Raw genomic sequence first — 24,683 nt, forward strand, 5'->3', positions numbered from 1 at the left:
GTACTGCTCTTGCTTTACAAGCCAATGCGATCAAGAACTTTTTTCGGAGAAACTTTTAATATTTTTCGTACACTGCACTATTTGCTCTAGTTTTTCATTTATATTGATAAACTCTAGTTTTATACATCAAAATAATCAACAACCAGTTGCAAAACAGAAATTTAATTTCTTAACCTGTTTCGGCCACTTAGTGCCCTTCTTCAGAAGATTATACCTCTCGCATTACTTGCGAGTGTCAACAACAACATGCATACATCCCTACGGCATTTTGACGTGTGCATCTTATCGTTGACTCTCGAAAATAATTTCACAGATACAATCTTCTGAAGAAGGGCAGTAACAAGTGCCTGAAACCGGTTAAGAAAGGAAATTCCCTTTATGCAACTGGTTGCTGATTATTTCTACAGAAGAAAAAATTTATACTTCTCTACATACGATCACAAACAGTGGTTCACGTTTACGTTATTGGGATCATAAGTGATGTAGAATTTCATCCATTTGAAGAGTACGCTCTGTTGGGAAGCTCTTCATTTGAAAGTCAACAATATACAATTCTCTACTTCCAGAAAAGCATTGTTCCTGCACAGCCTGCTTTCTTTAGATATCTAGGATGTTGTGCTCTCTCTCCCAGTGTTTTGCTAACGAAGGTTTGATCAAAATAAACGATTTTTAAAAAAGATAAGAGACTATCGCAAGCTCAGTAAACACACGGAACATCAAATAGCAAATAAAAGTAGTTGAAGCTTTTCCGACCTCTTGTTGACGCCTTACTCGTTTGCGCTCAACTCGGAAGTTCCGGCCGGGGACAGTTCACATTTCTGACAGATAACAGCATTGTAAATACGGTTTTGAAAACATTTACCTTTAGCACGAATCTATCAGCAATGTGTCAACGCCATAAAACTCGTCATTTCACTCCGCAACGAACACGAGGCTAAAACCGGAAAAGGTGGAATAAAAACGTAACACTAGTAGCACTTATACACTGACCTTATGCAGTATATTTTTATTTTCTAGACACGCCTTGGAATAAATGCTCATGCCCTATGATATTTTGTCTGTCATTGGGGTGTATGTTTCCTGTTGACTCTATCACTAGCGAATATTTATAAAGCGTTTCCTGTGTACAACTGATTCAATCCGTCCTCTGCAGAACAAACTGCGCGACGTTTCTAACAGACTGTGGTCGAGATACCGACGCGTAGCAAAGGCCAATATGAAAACCTAACGACTGTTAGAAGCTGAAGAGAACAGTCTCAAAAATTAAACATTGAAGCTGTAAACAATTCTATGTGACAGCGATATTTCAGAACAAACTAAAATTCCTATTCCATTTTCTATATGCTGTAGAACGTTTCCACATATAGGTCTTGCTGCAATCGCGCTCTGAATGCACACCTACTATTTTAATTTTACGACACAGCGCAAGGGACTTACGAAGGGTGATAAAAGAAAGTAATGTTAAAGATAAATTAAAATTTATCATCGTAAGACTCTGCTGCGTATTAAATTTCAAGGCGAACAACAAATTTCAGGTAGTAAAATAGTTCGATATTTAGCCAGGTTAAAGAGATTTCACAAGATATTGTGGTCTCAAGGCAGGTATATTCCATCTTTACCGATCTCACTATGAATAAAAGACTGTTCATTTCCTTAGAAAAGGGGAAGTAAGCAGTACTGTATTGATACAAGTATATCATACACTATTAGTCACAATGCATTTCCAATGTTACAACATACCCCGGAACAAGTAATGGGACAGGAGCTATACAGCGTTGTCTGAATCACATAGTCTATTCTATCAGTGCAGTGAATTTCAACGTCCATCCTTCAGTATCATTAGGCTTACTAACAGTATGCACTATTGTTGTTCCAGAACGGCATGAATCCTGCGTCAGCCCTCAAGTCTATAGTGGCAAGCCTCTTTTTCATATCTGAAACTGCAATTTACTGCTGTTTTGGTCACATCATCGTTCAACAAGTGAGTATGGGAAACAGGTACTACTTCCTCTATGTTAATAGTAAACCATTGATTTCATTGGTAGCTTAAATCAGAATATTGTGTTACACTAAGTCTGTGTCTTGAACACTACACCTGCTCCAATAATCTAATTTCAGAGAATATAATATACTGTGATTTGCAAACACGTATGTTTACTTGTAAAAATAAGAAATGCCAACAGCCATACTTTTTATAAAACATATTAATTCCACGACCTGTTTCGACACTTCATTTGTGTCGTCCTTAGGCCTCTATGCATACTGAACGGTGATACCCAACCCTCGGTGTATTAGGATGGATTCCACGTATATCCACTGGTCTCGTAGACTTCTGTTTACACAATGTGTGCGCTGTAGCCGTCTAGCAACTGCCTGGTGGAAAGTATTATAATGCACATACATTAAATTGTTACAGAGTTTAGTGATAGTGTTATTATACAGGAATATTTCTGTTGTCTGGGATTTATGTATGTTCTTCATTCATTTGCAGAAACGGTTAAACACTAATCTCTACGCTACATGTAATGCGTTCGTTTGATAGTTAAGTTTCAAGGACGACCTTTTCCACACATTGTCTACCCCAATGGAACAACAGTCATAAGGACGACCTTCTACACACATTCACTACCCCGTGGGAACAGCAGTAATATTGTTATTTTTTATTCTGTTTTAAGGTTTTATAGACAAGATTAGCATGTATTCTTGGTTTTCAAATGATGTATTGAATTATTCATTGAAACTAAACTCGCCTTGTGTGTGTTTTGTCGTGTTGCGCTCTCTTCAGTCTATTGAATGTCGCCTTGTTTATTTGCAAGTTCGTTCGCCAGTCTCCCCAGATTCTCTCCAACTCCAAGTCGACGTAGTGTAGCTGAAACTTTCTATAATAATTAGAATGACTGGAAAGCGCAATATTTACGTTCAGGTCTCACCTAATTATTTGTCACAGATGGATGCACGTTTATTTTTTCCTTGAATACAACTTTTACTCTTACTATCGAGTTTTAATACGTAATGTTCGCAATTATAAATTCCCTTCGTCTTTGTCAGAACAAGAACAAAATTGGAGTCGGTAACATTACATTCGACAACAGAGATAATATAAACCAGAGATAATGCAACGATAATGTTCGCTATCCTTATGCAAGGAGTAACATCTTTAGTTCCTACACACAGCACGGTACCTGACACAGTTATTTCAGAAATAAAACTTGATGTTACACTGTCACGTTGACCATCCCACAGAAACATTGATTGTTTCGTGATTAAATGTAGCCTTTGTGTTAACTCGGTGTATAAGCGGTCTCCATTCCACATTTAATCCAAATCCATGCAGCCGTTTCAGTATGAAGAACAAACGTACCTACACATGTACACACTCACAAAAATTAGCATTTATATATAAGACTGGGAATTCAGGAGGTTATCTCCATACCCGTACATGTCCATCCGTTTTCTTAATATTTTAAGTACTTCAGGATCTCCACTGTATTTTCCGGAACTGCAGATATTGGGTTTAAATACACTGAAGCTGCAAAGAGACTCGTACAGGCATGCGCATTCAAATACAGAGAAACGTAAGCAGGTGGAATACGGCTCTGAGGTCGGCAACGCCTATATAAGTCAACAAGTGTCTGGCGCAGCCGTTAGATTGGCCCACTCGTGTATCCATGATGATGCACTACATGATATCGCCTTGGCCCTTCAACACCTACATTGGACTGTTGATGACCTTTCCATGCGCGTGATGTTCACATCTCAGAAGCGTCCATCCTAGTTCTGTCATTCTTCTTCACTGTCCACGTTTGAGCACCATAGAGGAAAACACTCTATGCAAAACACTTCATTAATCTTTCTCCTTATTTCGGCCTTATCGCTGCAGAAAGCTTTCCTTTTTCCTCTTTCGCTGTTGCTATTTTGCTGATTTAATTTCTGTGTTACTCTTCCAGTCGCATTTCATCTGCTTCTTAAGTGTTTGAAGCTTTGCACGTGTTCCAGTTCTTCTCCATCGAGCACTGTCTCTGCCCTTTTATTTCCTTCTGGTGACATTTCTTTTATTATCTATCTACCGATTCTCATTCGAAAACTCTTGTTCTTACCTTCAGTAGTATCCACCATATTCCGTAATTCATTTTCACTAAATGATTTATATACCTGCACATATACAGGGTGAGTCATAAATGAGGAAAAATATGTCGAGGATCTCATACTGCTGTGTTGTTGCGGAATAGTAAAGAGTTGGAAACGTGGAATATTGTCAAAGTTTCGTTGCCTATGCCGAGAGCCAGAGGCAGTAGGTTAGTCAAGAGGTGAGAGGATTGCACATGTATTGGAATGTGTCGTCACACAGGGGGCAGTGGCCTGGATACACACAACAGGCGAGAGAGAACTGCCTAGCACGCGGGTTTGTGTTAGACGGAGACTTTCGTAGAGTGTAAGACAGAGGTATAGCGTCAGCTGTACTGCATTTCACAACTTCACGTAAGTTGAAACGTCCCCTTAGAACAATTATACATGACTGTGCTTATCCTGACACACAATATTTTTAGCGCAACGCAATCTGACTTTCAAAAATCCCTACAAAAAAATGGCCCTGACTAACATTAATTTACCTTAACAGTCATAATATATATAGCAGTTCATGACATCCAGTCTTACAAATTTCAAAACTCCGCCATCTCTCTCCCCACATCCACCACTGCTGGCGGCTCACCTCCAACAATGCAAACTGGCCACAGACTGCACACAGCACAGCCAGTGATTTTCATACAGAGCGCTACGGAACGTTGCCAATAAGAAAACATAAACAGCCTACTTACAAAGTCTGTCGCGACAACACGTAACTCTGTCGCAAGAACACCTAAGGGGCGAGTACGACAGATGAATCAGCAGTATAAGTGGAACGAATGCGGTCATTACAAACGAGCATGACATCAGGACGTCGCTCGTGCTTCCTTTAAATACGCCAGCTTTGATAGCAACAAGGCACTCGCACTCGCAGTTAGATTTGCAGTTAGATGTGTACTGGGTCGCTGCGTAGCGTTCAGCTCGGTGATCGACATGTTAATCTTTATTAATGAGAAGTTGCAGTAAGGGCGGCCCATCCAACAGCAGACGTGAGGGGACAGTACCAGCTCTGGCCCTCTCTGCTGCCACCGTCAATCATCAACTCAGGATTAGCAGACGTCACGGCAGACTCGCTCGCCGCCAATGCTGACCACAGCAGTGAGCCGCCGCCGAGGTCGTGTGGGGTCTAGGCCCTGTGCATCCGCCGTCACAACCAGGTGAGCCGACGACGTTGGGGGACTGCAGCCTGTTCCGCCTGTCCACCGCGGACGAGCCACTAGGAGGAGCAGGGAAGAAGACGGGGTGGGATAGAGTACACTCGCACTATGAGAACGCTTCTCGTGCCGACAGCGCCGCGACTCCAACCCGGAGCCTCCTACCCACAGCGGCCTGCTGTCCGCCGCCGAGCCGGCCGGTCAGCCAGGCGCCGCCAGCCACGCGCGGCCGAAGTAAGGGCATTCCACCGCTACGTCACAGCATGCGGCGCTGCGCTAGTGAGACTGGTGCGGCCCGGAGCTGGTGTCATCGCTCCGAGTCAGTGAGGACTCGGGGAAGGTCGTTGATATCACCAAGCTCAGCTAGCCTGTGTTACGGGGGCCACATTGTACTCGGTAGGAATAAAGGTGTCGTGAATTAATAATGTTTCTTTGGCGTTTCTGACGCGTCCACAGTCATTTCCTAGAATCCCGTCAACTGGAGAGGTCACCGATCGGCTTCCAGTCCACCGTATTTGACCGGGACCACCGGGGCGCCTACACTGCTAAGCGTAACACGTGACGCGCCGTTGTTAATTTCGTCCTCCTCGGTGTACTGTGTATGTAAAACAAAAACACCTCTTGCCCATTGAACGAGATACCGACGACCCTCACGATCACGACATGTCATTCACCCGTAGACACAACACATGACACACCAATGAGCTGATATGTATCTGGCAGCTATTGAAAGATACGAGAAAGAACAAATCCCTTCGTAATGTATATGTAATTTTATCAGAACTTCTGACTCAAACGTTGCCGGCGGTAGCGGAGTGTGCAGTCCCATATTAGGGACTGTGTGTCCTGTATGTAAAACCGCGGCGTGCATGACGTGTTTATAACACTTCTGCGCTGATCACTCTGCCCAATACTCGCCTTGTCGATAGCTACTAACGTCCGCGTTGCAGTGTTACTATAGTACCATGGCAAGTTTCACAAACGAGGAATACGCTGGCATCCACCTCACTTACGCACTTGCAGATGGAAGATCTGACGTTGCAAATCAACTGTATCACTAGAGGTTTCCTAGCCGGCGCCTTCCATCCGCAAAAACGCTTTACTCTGTGGACAGGCGCTTGAGGGAGTACGCTGCATGTGTAGCACCTCGAGGATTTAGTGGTCGTGGTCGAACGTCGACGTACAGCGCGGATGACGAAGAAAAAAGTGTTACAAATTGTTGCGGAGGACCGAACAATAAGCACCAGGTCTCTCACCACTGCGGTCGGAATGTCACAATCTACTGTTATGCGAGTACTCCATAGAAACCATTACCATCCTTTTCGCATGCAGAAGGTACAGGCATTATTGCCGAAAGTCTACCAGAGGAGGCTGGACTTCTGCAACTTTATCCTACGGCGTCACACCCACGACCAGCATTGTTCATCGACGAAGCCTATTTTACGAAGGAGGGTATAGTGAACACGCATAATTGGCACGAGTGGGCTGAACAAAACTCCCACAGCACAGTGATACGAGGGTACCAACAACGATGCAGTGTCAATATTTGGTGTGGTATTATTGATCACCATCTCATAGGGCCACATGTGCTACCACAAAGGCTTACAGGAGAGCGGTATCTGTGTTTCCTGTATGCTACATTATCGAAATTGTTGGAAAACGTTAGTTTGGCCTCTTGTATGAAGCTGTGGTACATGCATGATGGTGTCCCCGCTCACTTCAGCGGCAAAGTACGAAGCCACCTGGACAATACCTTCCCTTCGAAATGGATCGGTCGTGGGGGCCCTACAGCATGGCCAGCAAGATCGCCAGACCTGAATCGACTGGATATCTTTTTGTGGGGCCATTTGAAATGTGTGTTTTATGAAGGAGAGGTAGTTGATATCAATACCCTTCGACGCAGAATACAACATGCCTGTGATATTATGCAAAGACATACAGACATGTTGGATCGTGTTTAGCAATCCTTCCTGCGTAGAGTTCAACTTTGCCACATACATTGTGGTCGTCATTTCCAACAGTACTTATAAACCGCCACTGCAGCTTCTGGTCATGCGTTTCTAGGTTAATTTCTATTTATACAGCTGTATCGTATTCGTTTGTATTTTTTTTCTTCATCAGTCTACTGACTGGTTTGATGCGGCCCGCCACGAATTCCTTTCCTGAGCTAACCTCTTCATCTCAGAGTAGCACTTGCAACCTACGTCTTCAATTATTTGCTTGACGTATTCCAATCTATGTCTTCCTCTACAGTTCTTGCCCTCTACAGCTCCCTCTAGTACCATGGAAGTCATTCCCTCATGTCTTAGTAGATGTCCTATCATCCTGTCCCTTCTCCTTATCAGTGTTTTCCACATATTCCTTTCCTCTCCGAGTCTGCAGAACCTCCTCATTCCTTACCTTGTCAGTCCAATTAATTTTCAACATTCGTCTATAACACTACATCTCAAATGCTTCGATTCTCTTCTGTTCCGGTTTTCCCACAGTCCATGTTTCACTACCATACAATGCTGTACTCCAGACGCACATCCTCAGAAATTTCTTCCTCAAATTAAGGCCGGTATTTGATATTAGTAGACTTCTCTTGGCCAGAAATGCCTTTTTTGCCATAGCGAGTCTGCTTTTGATGTCCTACTTGCTCCGTCCGTCATTGGTTATTTTACTGCCGAGGTAGCAGAATTTCTTAACTTCATTGACTTCGTGACCATCAATCCTGATGTTAAGTTTCTCGCTGTTTGTCATTTCTACTACTTCTCATTACCTTCATCTTTCTCCGATTTACTCTCAAACCATACTGTGTAATCATTAGACTGTTCATTCCGTTCAGCAGATCATTTAATTCTTCTTCACTTTCACTCAGGATAGCAATGTCATCAGCGAGTCGTATCATTGATATCCTTTCACCTTGTATTTTAATTCCACTCTTGAACCTTTCTTTTATTTCCATCATTGCTTCCTCGATGTACAGTTTGAAGAGTAGGGGCGAAAGGCTACAGCCTTGTCTTACAGCCTTTTTAATACGAGCACTTCGTTCTTGATCGTCCACTCTTACTGTTCTCTCTTGGTTGTTGTACGTATTGTATATGACCCGTCTCTCCCTATAGCTTACCCCTACTTTTTTCAGAATCTCAAAGAGCTTGCACCATTTTATATTGTCGAAAGCTTTTTCCAGGTCGACAAATCCTATGAAAGTGTCTTGATTTTTCTTTAGCCTTGCTTCCATTATTAGCTGTAACGTCATAATTGCCTCTCTCGCTCCTTTACTTTTCCTAAAGTCAAACTGATCGTCACCTAGCGCATTCTCAATTTTCTTTTCCATTCTTCTGTATATTATTCTTGTAAGCAGCTTCGATGCATGAGCTGTTAAGCTGATTGTGCGACAAGTCTCGCACTTGTCAGCTCTTGCCGTCTTCGGAATTGTGTGGATGATGCTTTTCCGAAAGTCAGATGGTATATCGCCAGACTCATATATTCTACACACCAACGTGAATAGTCGTTTTGTTGCCACTTCCCCCAATGATTTGAGAAATTCGGATGGAATGTTATCTATCCCTTCTGCCTTATTTGACCGAAAGTTCTCCAAAGCTCTTTTAAATTCCGATTCTAGTACTGGATCCCCTATCTCTTCTAAATCGACTCCTGTTTCTTCTTCCATCACATCAGACAAATCTTCACCCTCATAGAGGCTTTCAATGTATTCTTTCCACCTATCTGATCTCTCCTCTGCATTTAACAGTGGAATTCCCGTTGCACTCTTAATGTTACCACCGTTGCTTTTAATGTCACCAAAGGTTGTTTTGGCTTTCCTGTATGCTGAGTCTGTCCTTCCGACAATCATATCTTTTTCGATGTCTTCACATTTTTCCTTCAGCCATTTCGTCTTAGCTTCCCTGCACTTCCTACTTCTTTCATTCCTCAGCGACCTGTATTTCTGTATTCCTGATTTTCCCGGAGCATGTTTGTACTTCCTCCTTTCATCAATCAACTGAAGTATTTTTTCTGTTACCCATGGTTTCTTCGCAGCTTTCTTCTTTGTACCTATGTTTTCCTTCCCAACTTTTGTGTTGGCCCTTTTTAGAGATGTCCATTCCTCTTCAACTGTACTGCCTACTGCGCTATTCCTTATTGCTGTATCTATAGCGTTAGAGAACTTCAAACGTATCTCGTCATTCCTTAGTACTTCCGTATCCCACTTCTTTGCGCATTGATTCTTCCTGACTAATGTCTTGAACTTCAGCCTACTCTTCATCACTACTATATTGTGATCTGAGTCTATATCTGCTCCTGGGTACGCCTTACAATCCAGTATCTGATTTCGGAATCTCTGTCTGACCATGATGTAATCTAATTGAAATCTTCCCGTATCTCCCGGCCTTTTCCAAGTATACCTCCTCCTCTTGTGATTCTTGAACAGCGTATTCGCTATTACTAGCTGAAACTTGTTACAGAACTCAATTAGTCTTTCTCCTCTTTCATTCCTTGTCCCAAGCCCATATTCTCCTGTAACCTTTTCTTCTACTCCTTCCCTTACAACTGCATTCCAGTCGCCCATGACTATTAGATTTTCGTCCCCCTTTACATACTGCATTACCCTTTCAATATCCTCATACACTTTCTCTATCTGTTCATCTTCAGCTTGCGACGTCGGCATGTGTCCCTGAACTATCGTTGTCGGTGTTGGTCTGCTGTCGATTCTGATTAGAACAACCCGGTTACTGAACTGTTCACAGTAACACACTCTCTGCCCTACCTTCCTATTCATAACGAATCCTACTCCTGTTATACCATTTTCTGCTGCTGTTGATATTACCCGATACTCATCTGACCAGAAATCCTTGTCTTCCTTCCACTTCACTTCACTGAGCCCTACTATATCTAGATTGGGCCTTTGCATTTCCCTTTTCAGATTTTCTAGTGTCCCTACCACGTTCAAGCTTCTGACATTCCACGCCCCGACTCGTAGAACGTTATCGTTTCGTTGATTATTCAATCTTTTTCTCATGGTAATCTCCCCCTTGGCAGTCCCCTCCCGGAGATCCGAATGGGGGACTATTCCGGAATCTTTTGCCAATGGAGAGATCATCATGACACTTCTTCAAATACAGGCCACATGTCCTGTGGATACACGTTACGTGTCTTTAATGCAGTGGTTTCCATTGCCTTCTGCATCCTCATGTCGTTGATCATTGCTGATTCTTCCGCCTTAAGGGGCAATTTCCCACCCCTAGGACAAGAGAGTGCCCTGAACCTCTATCCGCTCCTCCGCCCTCTTTGACATAGCCGTTGGCAGAATGAGGCTCACTTCTTATGCCGGAAGTCTTCTGCCGCCAATGCTGATTATTTATCAAAATTTAGGCAGTGGCGGGGATCGAACCCGGGACCGAAGACTTTTCGATTATTAATCAAAGACGCTACTCCTAGACCACAGGTATACGGTATCTACACTCCTGGAAATTGAAATAAGAACACCGTGAATTCATTGTCCCAGGAAGGGGAAACTTTATTGACACATTCCTGGGGTCAGATACATCACATGATCACACTGACAGAACCACAGGCACATAGACACAGGCAACAGAGCATGCACAATGTCGGCACTGGTACAGTGTATATCCACCTTTCACAGCAATGCAGGCTGCTATTCTCGCATGGAGACGATTGTAGAGATGCTGGATGTAGTCCTGTGGAACGGCTTGCCATGCCATTTCCACCTGGCGCCTCAGTTGGACCAGCGTTCGTGCTGGACGTGCAGACCGCGTGAGACGACGCTTCATCCAGTCCCAAACATGCTCAATGGGGGACAGATCCGGAGATCTTGCTGGCCAGGGTAGTTGACTTACACCTTCTAGAGCACGTTGGGTGGCACGGGATACATGCGGACGTGCATTGTCCTGTTGGCACAGCAAGTTCCCTTGCCGGTCTAGGAATGGTAGAACGATGGGTTCGATGACGGTTTGGATGTACCGTGCACTATTCAGTGTCCCCTCGACGATCACCAGTGGTGTACGGCCAGTGTACGAGATCGCTCCCCACACCATGATGCCGGGTGTTGGCCCTGTGTGCCTCGGTCGTATGCAGTCCTGATTGTGGCGCTCACCTGCACGGCGCCAAACACGCATACGACCATCATTGGCACCAAGGCAGAAGCGACTCTCATCGCTGAAGACGACACGTCTCCATTCGTCCCTCCATTCACGCCTGTCGCGACACCACTGGAGGCGGGCTGCACGATGTTGGGGCGTGAGCGGAAGACGGCCTAACGGTGTGCGGGACCGTAGCCCAGCTTCATGGAGACGGTTGCGAATGGTCCTCGCCGATACCCCAGGAGCAACAGTGTCCCTAATTTGCTGGGAAGTGGCGGTGCGGTCCCCTACGGCACTGCGTAGGATCCTAAGGTCTTGGCGTGCATCCGTGCGTCGCTGCGGTCCGGTCCCAGGTCGACGGGCACGTGCACCTTCCGCCGACCACTGGCGACAACATCGATGTACTGTGGAGACCTCACGCCCCACGTGTTGAGCAATTCGGCGGTACGTCCACCCGGCCTCCCGCATGCCCACTATACGCCCTCGCTCAAAGTCCGTCAACTGCACATACGGTTCACGTCCACGCTGTCGCGGCATGCTGCCAGTGTTAAAGACTGCGATGGAGCTCCGTATGCCACGGCAAACTGGCTGACACTGACGGCGGCGGTGCACAAATGCTGCGCAGCTAGCGCCATTCGACGGCCAACATCGCGGTTCCTGGTGTGTCCGCTGTGCCGTGCGTGTGATCATTGCTTGTACAGCCCTCTCGCAGTGTCCGGAGCAAGTATGGTGGGTCTGACACACCGGTGTCAATGTGTTCTTTTTTCCATTTCCAGGAGTGTATATACTCGTTTCTTAAAAGTAAGTCTGGGACACAAAAACGAAATTATAAAACATGCATGTACAGTAGTGGAGCCCCTCCTCGCGTTCCTTCCCTATGACAACTAGTCACGATACAGAATACCAGCTAGCGTAACCGGTACGAGACAGATGTGGGCGCTGTCATTGCTCACAGTGTCACGCAGGCGCCGTATGCCTCGCCTCCTCGTGAGCGGCTAGACAACCTACAACACTCGCAAGTTGTGCCACGTTGCCGATCTGTCCCTTTGTCCAGCTCTTCAAGTAACGACATTTCAACTACAAGTTTTAAAACTTCCTTCTATATTTGTCCGTTTATTCTATATTGTGTATATTGTGCTGTTATAGTCCTTCAGTGATCATGGTTTTATGAACGTAAACCGTCAGAGGAATGAAGTAATTTTCGTACAGCGGATGGTTGCTAATATATTTCATATCTTTTCCATGTATTCTAAAAAGGACAATGCCGTCTGAGAAGCTCAAACATAGTATCCTTAATCCTTTAAATTTTACCCCCTTGTCACCAGTGGACAGTAGTCAATCATGATTTCCAAGAAAACATTGAACCGAGTGGGAGACAGCTGCCTTTTCTTACTCTTTCTCCTAGGTCCGTCCAGTTTGTACTTTCTATTCTCACTTTCCCTTATGCTTTTTGATGTAAATATAGTGATTTTATAAGTAGTCTGGTTTTCCAGTCCACACTCTTTTCCCTCTCTGGAATTGCTACGTTATCCCAAGCTACACTATCAGGTGCCTTTTCCAGGTGTGTAATACATGTATATCTCTTCCTTTTCAATAAATGTCTCTTCCAAACCTCACAGTTTTTCTATTGTACCTCTTCTGCCTGTATTCCGCCTAAAAGCAAATTTCTCCTCTGCCAAATTCTCCACCATTAGCTTACCGAGTCCTTCATTAATGCTGGCCGGAGTGGCCGAGCGGTTCTAGGCGCTTCAGTCTGGAACCATGAGACCGCTACGGTCGCGGGTTCGAATCCTGCCTCGGACATGGATGTGTGTGATGTCCTTAGGTTAGTGAGGTTTAAGTAGTTCTAAGTTCTAGGGGACTGATGACCTCAGAAGTTAAGTCCCATAGTGCTCAGAGCCATTTTGAGCCTTCATTAATGGTTTTTCACAGAAAAGAGGCTAATCGTCCCGTGCTCACTGTATTTCTTGGGTCCCTGTTTCTGTGGCACTGAAATCATTACCGTAGTGAAAAGGTCCTTTGGCCAGTCACCACTATTACACAGTTTGTTAAAAAACTCAGTGCTTCTCTTACTTCTTCTTGGTTGAAACATTTTAGTATTTCTCCTGGTATCGTATCTGTACCTACTGTTTTCCAATTTTTCTGGCGGGCTGTTGCACTCTTTACCTCTTCCATTATGATTGATGGTCTTTCCTCATCATTTAAAGCGTTTACGTTTCAGACTGTTGTTTTGTGATCTGCCATGCAATTGTTTCAAGAAGTGCTCCCGTCTCTGGAGTACGCCCTCACGATCATTGTACAGCACAATGAGATTTTCACGCTGCAGTGGAGGGTCACTGATATTAAACATTCTGGCATATTAAAACTGTGTGCTGGACCAATATTTTTTTTATTCAAAATATCAAATTGTAAAAACTGACATCCCCGACTGCATCTTAATTGTAAATCTGTTACATACATCCTATTACTTTACCATTCCGAAACCATTTACACAAATCGACTGAGCTACCCCAGCACGGCTCACGACCTGTCCTGACAGCCTCACTTCCGCCAGTACCGCATCTCCTACCTTCCAAACTTCACAGAAGCTCTCTTGTGAAACCTGAAACACTAGCTCTCTTCGAAGAAGTTCGGGTCTCGGTCCGGCATACTCTTTTAATCTGCCCAGGAAGCTTCATATCACCATACACTCCCATGCAGAGTGAAAATTTTCATTCTGGAAGTATCACTCAGTTTGTGACTAAGCCATGTCTCCGCAGTATCCTCTCTTCCAAGAGTGCTAGTCTTGTACGTTTTGCACGAGAGCTTCTTGAAGTTTGGAAGGTAGTAAATGCGGTTCTGGAGTAAGTAAGCCTATGTGGACGGATAGTGCTTCGTGATTGTGTATCCGTCAGTAAAGCTCTTGCCTGCGGAAGGCAACGGTTCCGAGTTCGAGTCTCGGTTTGGCACACAGTTTTCATGTGCCAAAAAATTTCATTGTAAATCATATTTTAGTCTTAACTGAGAATTTTTACACTAGCACTACTTGGTGAGCTTTAGTCCCTTGTTGTAATCTTTTATTATTATTATTATTCACGTTTGGGCCCTACTGGACCACGCGAAGTACAATCACGGGGCATTCAGTTATTTTCTTTTAGACTTTCTCTCTGCCCAAATTGTTTTCATTCTCTCGGAATGAGCTCTTTTCCTTTCATCAGACCATGTGGTTCCAGTTTTCTTTGGTTTTTCAGCTTGACCAACTACCCAGTCATGAATTTTTTGCCCAAATAATTTTCTGTCTTGAATTTCATCTTGTTTTATATCTGCCTCTTTCATGTCCTCTTTTATAGCAGCAATCCATTTTATTGTCTCAAATTTAGCTTTACTTCGATTTTCGTAGAATTCCACTACTTGTTTAGTTAGTCTGGTAGCATCCATTCTTTTAATATGCCCATAAAATTTTAATCTGCGTTTTTTCATATCCGAATATATGCTGGTGTATTGTTGAATTTCACTATTTGCTCTTAGCCTGTATGTTCCTTCTTCAGTATATTTTGGACCTACAATTTTTCTGATTACTTTTCTTTCTCTTTTTTGGATTTCTTGAATGTCCTTTTTTCTGTTTAAAATTAGCGTTTCAGCCCCATAAAGGCACTCTGGTTTTATGACCGTGTTGTAATGTCTCAATTTAGAGTACCTCGAGAGACATTTTTTGTTGTAGATGTCTTTTGTAAGTCTAAAAGCTGTCTCCATCTTTTGACAACGAATTTCATTTCCAATTTTTTCTAGACCAGTCTCTGAGATTGTTTCACCTAAATATTTGAATTGCGAAACTCTTTTGATTTTTCCATACTTAGTTTCCAAAAGTTTGGGTGCCAGTTTGTTGCTAGTCATATACTGTGTTTTTTCAAATGAGATTTGGAGACCTACTCTTTCTGCTGTTTCTTTAAGAATTTCTATTTGTTTCTGAGCAATTTGGATGTCCTGCGTTAGAATAACCAAGTCGTCTGCAAAGGCCAAACAGTCTATTCGAACATTTGTTCGTCCTAATTTCACTGGTTGGTCAATTTTGAACTCCAATTTTCGTTCGCGCCACTCTTGTATCACTTTTTCTAGAACGCAGTTAAATAGCAACGGAGAGAGTCCATCACCTTGCCTCACGCCTGTTTTTATTTCAAAGGATTCTGAAATTTCTCCTCTGAACTTTACTTTTCATTTTGTACCAGTTAGCGTGTCTCTGATAATTGCCGTGGTTTTAGGATCCAGGCCTTGTTCTTTCACAATTTGGAAAAGAGATTCACGATCCACTGAGTCATAAGCCTTTCTAAAATCTACAAAGGTACAAACTAGTTTTTTATTGTAAATTTTTTGATGTCTGAGAATTAGTTTGAGGACTAAAATCTGTTCTGGGCAAGATCTATTTGGCCTGAAACCTGCTTGATATTCGCCAATTTTCCATTCAAGTTGTTGTTGTGCTCGGTTCAGAAGACATTGAGAGAGGATTTTGTATGTGACTGGAAGAAGAGAAATTCCTCTGTAATTATTAACATCAGTTTTGTCTTCCTTCTTATGAAGTGGGTGAATCAAGGCGGTTTTGCATTCATCAGGAATTTTTTCAGTTTGCCAAATGTTTTGCGTGATTGAAGTAATTTCTTTAACGGTTTTTGGACCAGCTGCCTTTAAAAGTTCTGCAACAATTCCATCTTCACCAGATGCTTTGTTGTTTTTCAACCTATGAATTTCTTTAATGATTTCCTCTTCATTTGGTGCAAGTGAAACTGGATTGCATTGTTGGGGAATTTTTGGTGGAAATCTTTCTGTGGGCTCGGGGCAATTCAGAAGATTCTTAAAATATTTAGAAAGTTCTTTGCAATTTTCTTGGTTGTTAAGAGTCAACTGTCCATTTTCCTTCTTGAAGCAAAGATTCTGGGGTTGGTACCCCTTTATTTTGGTTTTAAAAGTTTTATAAAAATTTCTGGTATTGTATTTCTGAAAATCTTCTTCAATTTCTAAGAGTTGACTATTCTCATATTGTCTTTTTGTTTGTCTAATTAGTTTTGAAGTGTCTTTTCTAGTTGTCAGGAATGTATCATATGTGTCTTCTGTCTTGTTGCTATTCCATGCTTTAAATGTCTCTTGTCTGGCTTTGATTGCATGATCACAGTTTTCATTCCACCAAGCATGTTTCTTGTGTTTTCGTAAAGGAATTTGATCTTGAGCTGTTTTGATAATCTTGTGTTTGAGTTGTTCCCAATTTTGTGCACTTGTTTTGTCAAATTCGTCTGCTAATAATGATGGTTGGATTTTACTGGTGTCAAATTTGGGGATTAATGGTGTCCTTTTGTTGAAATTTTGGGGTTTTAGCTTTAGTTTCACACGGGTTAAGTAATGGTCTGAGTCAATATTGGCGCCTTTACGAACTTGAACATTTAAAATTTCTTTGTGACATGGATACGAGATTGCAATATGGTCAATTTGGAATTCACCTATGTCCTTGTTAGGTGATCGCCATGTCTTTTGTTTTGAAGGTTTTTTCTTAAAATGACTTGACGTAATTTTGAGATTGAAATTTCTGCAAAATTCTACCAGCCTCTTTCCATTTTGATTGGTCCATTTATGTGCAGGGAATTCACCGACCGTTTTTCTAAATTTTCTCTCTTTCCCTAACTGTGCATTAAAATCACCCATTAAAATCTTTACATAATTTTGAGGAATTTTGGAGACTGTATTCTCTAACACTTCCCATGACTTATTTACTTTTTCTGGATTTGTTTTATTCTCCTGGTTGATAGGCATGTGTGCGTTAATTAAACAGTACATTTTATTTGCACATTTCATGGAAATTGTCATTAGTCTGTTGTTTACTGGATTTGCTTCGATTACGGAGCCAAGAATGTCTTGCGAAATTGCGAATGCAACACCCAGATGCGGAGTGTTTTTAAGAATTCTTTTGTCTGTTTTATTTTTAAACAATCGGTAGTTTCCAAAATCTTTTATTAGTTGTACAATAAAACATATGTTCCTTCCTAATCATTTCTTCAATTGCGTCGTACTCCTCTATTAGCCATTTTCCTAGCCTGCTCTTTTTCTCAACACACTTCATTATTCAGCCTGAGATTGATCTTCCGTGCATTTTCATTGTTCTTTCTTTTGAGTTTCCTTCTCTCACCCATCTTCGAAACCGTTTTCTGTTTAACTCATGGTTTTTTGGCCATTTTCTATTTACGTTTCCCATAATTTTCTGTCCTTTCTTTATGATTCCATCGTTCCGCATATTCCAGTAATCATTCACGTTATCAGATTGTTCTGTGTCTCACACTGTCTTAATAAGCCGAAATGGTAGCAGTTCCATAATTCTTTCTTCCCCGATTTTTGCTTTCGCTGGTATCCCCCTGCTTCTGCTTTTTTTAATTTTATTTCTGTTTCTGTCATAAGGAAATTGTGGCCGTTATTAATATCTACACCAAATAATAGTGCGACTTCTTGATTCCCTTTCTGCGAATAATTCCGCTAGCATAAAATCAGTGTAGTTTCTGTGTAAATCCCTAGGTCGTTTCCATGCGTAGGTCGCCCTGTGATTTCTGAACCATCCAGTTGTTACAACTATGCCTCTATGATTCCTTCCTTCCGATTTCCCACGACAGGATTTCAATCACCTGCTAACGTCTTGCAGTGTCCTTGATTATTGTCAATTATTTTCTCTGTTATATTACACATTCCCTCTACGAGGAAGTTGGCATATACACCTGGATAACAAACATATATTTTTGTACTTCTTTCAGCCGTACGCTCATATCCATTCAGCTGCAAAGTCTACATTTTCCACACTTTGAGCCATTTCCTTTGTTGTAATCTATCCTACTCTATTCCTTCCTTTAATTTGCCATTTGCCATACTGAGTAGTACATTACCTATTCATCTGAAAGCAATTCTCAACGTTCATCCCACCTTATCCCGGCAACTCCAACCAGGTTCACATTATTCTTTTCCATCTTTACGATTCTCTAATTCTCCTGCTTGCAACAGCTTTCTGATATTGTAGATATCGACATTTTTTTGGTATTATTCCTCCTCTGAACACACCAGCCTCCCTCCCCTCCCCATGGAGATCAAAGCAGAGGATTGTTTTAGCTCCTGATATTGATCTACATTGTGAGCAAGCCATGTTTGAATGCCACATAGGGATATACTGGTGTAGTTACTCGTTCATAGTCACATTTCGTGTTGCGTTTTTACTTTACCGTATGTTAGTAGTATACCCTGATGAAAAAAAAATCATAGTGGTACGAAAGGGTTGTGCGACATTAACGAAGGTTGGCAGTCGTGTTTCTACATATGAAACATGGCGTCTATTCTCATTTCGCGCCAATCGCATAGAAGTTGTGCTAAAAGCAGCATTATGAGGATACAAATCAAAAAGTTTCTTTTAATTTATGTCAATGGTCACAAATTTTTGTTAACAGTTTACCGGTTTCGGTCTATAATGACCATCATCAGATCTGTTTTATAAAAACAAAGTCCTAATGTACAGCAGCCATAGTGGCATCGTAAAATGTTAAATGCAAATGTTAGGACGATGCCACTGTGGCTGCTGTACATTAGGACTTTGTTTTTATAAAACAGATCTGATGATGGTCATTATAGACCGAAACCGGTAATCCGTTAACAAAAATTTGTGACCACAGAAGTAAATTAAAGGAAACTTATTGTATATACAGGTCACTGTTTTATTAGCGACAATGTCGCAGCTTATGATACAAAACAAGTTTGCTTCCAGTACACGCTGTAACCGTTGCGATAGTTAGTTGTCTTTGAGACTGATCTTGGTGAGTTGATGTTGACAAGAATGCTTTTAAGACGACTACGACGCCATTATCAACGCCTCACTGAGTTCGAACAGGTCTACATCTACATCTAGATCTATATGGTTACTCTGAAATTCGCACTTAAGTTCCTGGCAGAGCGTTCATCGAACCATTCATACTACTTCTCTACCAGTCCACTCTCGAATGGCGCGTAGGAAAAAGGAACACCTAAATCCTTCCATTCGAGCTCTTATTTCTCTTATTTTATTATGATGATCATTTCTTCCTACTTAAGTGGGTGTCAACAAAATATTTTCGCATTCGGAAGAAAACCGCCTTTGTTTCAGTGGCTGCCACCCCAACTCGCGTATCATATCAGTGACACTCTCATCCCTTTTGCGCTCTAACACGAAACGAGCTGCCCTTCTTTGTTCTTTTTCGGTGACCTCCGTCAATCTTACCGGGTAAGGATCCCACACCGCGCAGCAATATTCCAGCAGAGGACGGACAAGTGTAATGTATGCTGTCTCTGTAGTGGGTTTGTAGCATATTCTAAATGTTCTGCCAACAAAGCGCAGTCTTTGTTTCGCCTTCCCCACAATATTATCTATGTGGTCTTTCCATTTAAGTTGCTCGTAATTGTAATTCTTATGTATTTAGTCGAATTGACATCAGATTTGTGCGATTTATCGTATACCCAAAATTTATCCGGTTTGTTTTAGTACCCATGTGGATGACCTTTCACTTTTCTTTGTTTAGTGCCAATTGTCACATTTCGCACCATACAGAAATTCTCTCTAGGTCATTTTGTAATTGGAATTGATCGTCTGATAATTCCACTAGACGGTAAATTACAGCGTCATCTGCAAACAATCTAAGGGGGCTGCTCAGATTATCACCTAGATCGTTTATGTAAATCAGGAACAGCAGAGAAATTATCTTGCGGAACGCCAGATATCACTTCTGTTCAGCTCGATTATTTACCGCCTATCACTACGAACTGTGACCTCTCTGAGAGGAAACCACGAAACCAATGCACGCAATTTGATTAATAGTTGCTTGTGAGGAACTGTATCAAAGGCCTTCTGGAAATCTAGGAGTATGGATTCGATCTCAAACCCCTTGTCGATAACACTCATTACTTCATGGGAATAAAGAGCTAGCAGCGTTGCACAAGAACGATATAATCTGAATCCGTGTTGGTTATGTATCAATAAGTCATTTTCTTCAAGGTGATTCATAATGTTCGTGTAACAGTATATGATCCAAAATCCTACTGCAAAATGAGGTCAGTGATAAGGGTTTGTACTTCAATGGGTTACTCCTATTTCCTTTCTTGAATATTGGTGTGACCTGTGGTACTTTCCAGTCTTTAGAAACAAACCTTTCGTCAAGTGAGCGGTTGTGTATGATTGCTAAGAAAGGCACTAGTGTGTCTGCATACTCCGAAAGGATCCCGATTAGTATACCATCTGCACAAGAAGACTTGCTTTTCTTGAGTGATTTGAGTTGTTTCGCAACAGCGAAGATATCTTCTTTTATGTCACTCAATCTAACGGCTGTTCTGGTTTCGAATTCTGGAATATTTACTTCGTCTTCTTTCGTGACCGAATTACGGAAAACTATTTAGTAACTCCACTTTAGTGACATCATCATCGGTAATAGGGCTAAGAGAAGCTATATGTTCCTTTGCGTTACTGCAGAAAGACTTGGCAGGAGTGTAGCCACTGTGCGTGATTGCTGGCAGTGTTGATCACGGGAATCTATGGCCTCAAGAGAATCAGACTCCGGACGGCCACATGATACTACCAAAAGGGAAGACCATCGTGTTCGGCGTATGGCTCTGGTGCATCGTATTGCATCTGAAAAAGAAATCTGAGCAGCAGTTGGTACCACAGTGAGACAACGAACTGTTACAAATCGGTTACTTCAAGGACAGCTCCGAGCCAGACTCCTTATAGCCTGTATTCCACTGACCTCAGATCACCGCCATTTGCGACTACAATGGTGTCCAGCGAGTGTTCATTGGAGGGCCGGGTGTAGGTCTGTTGTGTTTTCCGTTGAAAGCTGATTCTGTCTCGGTGCGAGTGATGGCCGTGTGTTGGTTAGAAAGAGGCCAGTTGAGGGCCTGTAACCAACCTGCCTGCGTGCTGTACACACTGGACCTACACCTGGAGCTATGCTCTGGGGTGAGATTTTGTACGACAGCAGGAGAATTCTAGTGGTTATCCCACGCACTCTGACGCCGCAATTGTACGCCAGTCTGGCGGTTCGACCTGTTGTGCTGCCATTCATGAACAGGCGTTCTTTTTTTTCCAGCGGGATAACTACTGTAGCCCAAAATGATCTACAGAGTGTTGACACGGTGTACTTGCTGCTCGATCACCAGATCTGTCTCCAATCAGCACGTATGGAACATAATCCGAAGACAACTCCAGCGTTATCCACAAAGAGCATTAACCATCCCTGTATTGAGCAAGCAAGTGTAACAGACACGGAACATCACCCCACAAACTGACATCCGACACTTGTACAACACAATGCATGCACGTTTGCATGCTCGCATTCGACGTTCTGGTGGTTACCGGATATTAATGTGCCAGCATTTCATATTTGCAATGGCTTGTCTCGCTCTTACATTAGCCTGTGATCTTTCAATATTAATCACTTAAATAAGTTATTCACGAAATATCATTATTTTACATTGACAATTTTTTGTTGTTGAGAATTTTCTCCGTCAGTACACTTTAAAAACTCTCAAATAAATTTACATAAGAATTACATATCTTTGGCCACCAAACAGAAGATTATAGTTACTACCGCGAAACACACACGCGCTGAATAAGCTGTCAATGTAGCTTCTGCTGCTTCAGCCAATAAATATTTAAAACTTATCCGAGTCTGTTTTGCTTATAATCCGTATGAAATTTGCAGGAATGTCGTTGGATAAATCTATATAACAATAAAATATAACTGCTGAAGTAAAGCAGCCAATTCTAGAATTTAAATAATTCGCTTGCAGGGGCCATAGCCTCTCATATAATTTCAAGTAGCATTCCAAATTTCTTTATCATAATTTACATTTTCTCATCGCATGCCAAACTGAAATTTCTTCAGTAGATGTCTACACAGAAGTTTTATTCAACTTGAAAAATGTCGTTGTTGAAGGGTTTGTTGGTTGGTTGATTTGTGGGAGGGAACCAAACAGCGAGGTCATCGGTCCCATCGTTCAAAAGGTGATGAATAAATAGGTGATGTGTACTTATTCCAGCAGTGAAGGCTTATCTTTTACCATGCTGAATGTCATTGTTTCTTACGGCAGCATCACACATCTCCACAGTCGAGGTCTTCTAGCTCACATCTGTGCGGAAGCGGTTGACTCGGAGGTAGCCGCGTTTTATCTGTAGGAATCGAAAAACGTTTTACAACAATTGAAGAGCAGAAACAAAAAGTCATCTTCGTTTCGCGCACAGAAAATTATGGGTAGCTCATATCACCATTAACAAGGATCACTTTTCTTTAATAGTATGAAACGCATCAAGCGATGTTTGGCGGCAAGGGAGGCTGGTGGGGGTAGGTGACGGGTAGGAGTACAACACGCCCTCATTTCAGAGACTGGTGAAGTGTGAGATACGGTTTCTGACACCCACCCTATCCTCCAAATTCCCCCAGAGATGTATATGTTCCACACTTTGAGCCAGCGTAAGGAACTTAAGAATGACGCTGTACTTCAGCAAATGTACGAATAGCATTTTGGTTGACAGCAGTTGCAGACTTGAAACAAAAAAGCCTCCAAGTGCCAAAATTATAAATTTCAGGAATATGAGTGTTTAGTACACTAGGTAATTAATGGTCATAATTGCACGGTTAATATGGTTTATTCGAAAGTTAAGCATAGTAAAGATCTAATTTCCAAAGAAAATTACAAACATTGTATTGTTACAGTATAAAAAACTTACTGAAAGTGGAAACGTAATGAAAAGCTTTCAGTAACACTGTTCAGTACTCAGCAGAAGCATACTGGAAGTTAATTATGCTTTTGTATAACCCTACGTGGTCATTATTTGTCAGGTACTGCGTCACTTCAATCAAACGTTCCTTCTTTTCTTCACAGATGTGGCTTGAAAGATCCAGGAAAGGTAGCTGTATTTTCTTGATGTCCTGTACTCGTACACCTTTCCTCAAAATAGGGATACCTTCTCAGGCTTCCATTTCATTTAAACTTCTCCCGATCTTAACTCCATGAGGCTTATGTTTGTCTAACCTCAGCCTCTGTACTTCGGATATGTTGGCTCTGAGCACTATGGGACTTAACATCTATGGTCATCAGTCCCCTAGAACTTAGACCTACTTAAACCTAACTAACCTGAGGACATCACACAACACCCAGTCATCACGAGGCAGAGAAAATCCCTGACCCCGCCGGGAATCGAACCCGGGAACCCGGGCGTGGGAAGCGAGAAAGCTACCACACGACCACGAGCTGCGGACTTCGGATATGTTTAGATTTTCTGTATGTATATAGCAATCGGCTGTTTCCTTGAAATATAAGAAGTCAGATGAATTCACGTTGCTGACTGTAAATGGCTTTATTTGTCATGGCGATTGTATCATGTCTTTGGAAAGCTAGAATAAACATTCTGCCCAGTTATGGAGTAGGTTATCGATCAGTAATGAAACTTACCTCGTATGCCACGCATGTTTTTCTAGCAATACATTTATTACTTGAACTTCATTCCATTCATTTTTCAGTTTTTTCCTCGTTGCTGTCACAGCAACTTCTCCTATAATACGTCGTTTTTGTACACTCAGACTGTTACAAGCATCTGCTGCCTCCTCCATTTTATCTGGCACCGAGCGGTGAACGCGCTGAACATAGAGCCTTCCCGGGTTGGATTCCCGGCGGGGTCAGGGAATTTCTCTGCCTCGTGATGACTGGGTGTTGTGTGCTGTCCTTAGGTTAGTTAGGTTTAAGTAGTTCTAAGTTCTAGGGGACTGATGACCATAGATGTTAAGTCCCATAGTGCTCAGAGCCATTTAAACCATAGAGCCTTACATGTTGTAACAGCAGTGGCTAATAAGCGTCATGCCATCCGTTGCTTGCATTTGGAATTACGTTTCCTTCTATGGCAATTTGAGCCTTTCATATGTTTTTGGGCTTGGCACGTAGATACCATTTCACACAGAAAATCCCTTATAATTCCACTTAGAGCCTTTTTTATTTCAAGTCTTCAGCTTTTGCTTGGAACTTTGTCTTTGAGGCAACTATCTGTAAGACAATGTTGAACGTCTGATATGTCCAACTACGACCTGGCCTCTCCTCCTTTCTCTCTGTTCGTTCTATTTTTCATTCTGTGCGTCGTAATTCACCCCAAGGAGAAGTGCTAATGGGGTTCACGTTCTGTCACCATACCAAATGTTTTCTGAACGCCACCTTCATTCACTGCTCCCTTGAATCGAGCCCCTGCACTTTCTACTTTTTCAATCAAATTATGTTTTCATTTTTTCCTTTAATATGGAACGCACAGTGCGTGTAA

General features: G+C 42.3%; 1 protein-coding gene across 1 annotated transcript in view; it reads left to right on the top strand.

The window, feature by feature from the left end:
* Positions 1–24,683, top strand: part of LOC124578750 (odorant receptor coreceptor-like) — a 118,995-nt gene that overhangs the window by 39,246 nt on the left and 55,066 nt on the right. Inside the window, exon 5 of the mRNA XM_047131234.1 lies at positions 1,877–1,981. Coding sequence (XP_046987190.1) covers positions 1,877–1,981 — 105 coding nt within the window. The remainder of the gene's footprint in view (positions 1–1,876; positions 1,982–24,683) is intronic.

The sequence above is a fragment of the Schistocerca americana genome, chromosome 1, assembly GCF_021461395.2.
Source record: "Schistocerca americana isolate TAMUIC-IGC-003095 chromosome 1, iqSchAmer2.1, whole genome shotgun sequence".
Classification (NCBI taxonomy): Eukaryota; Metazoa; Arthropoda; class Insecta; order Orthoptera; family Acrididae; genus Schistocerca; species Schistocerca americana.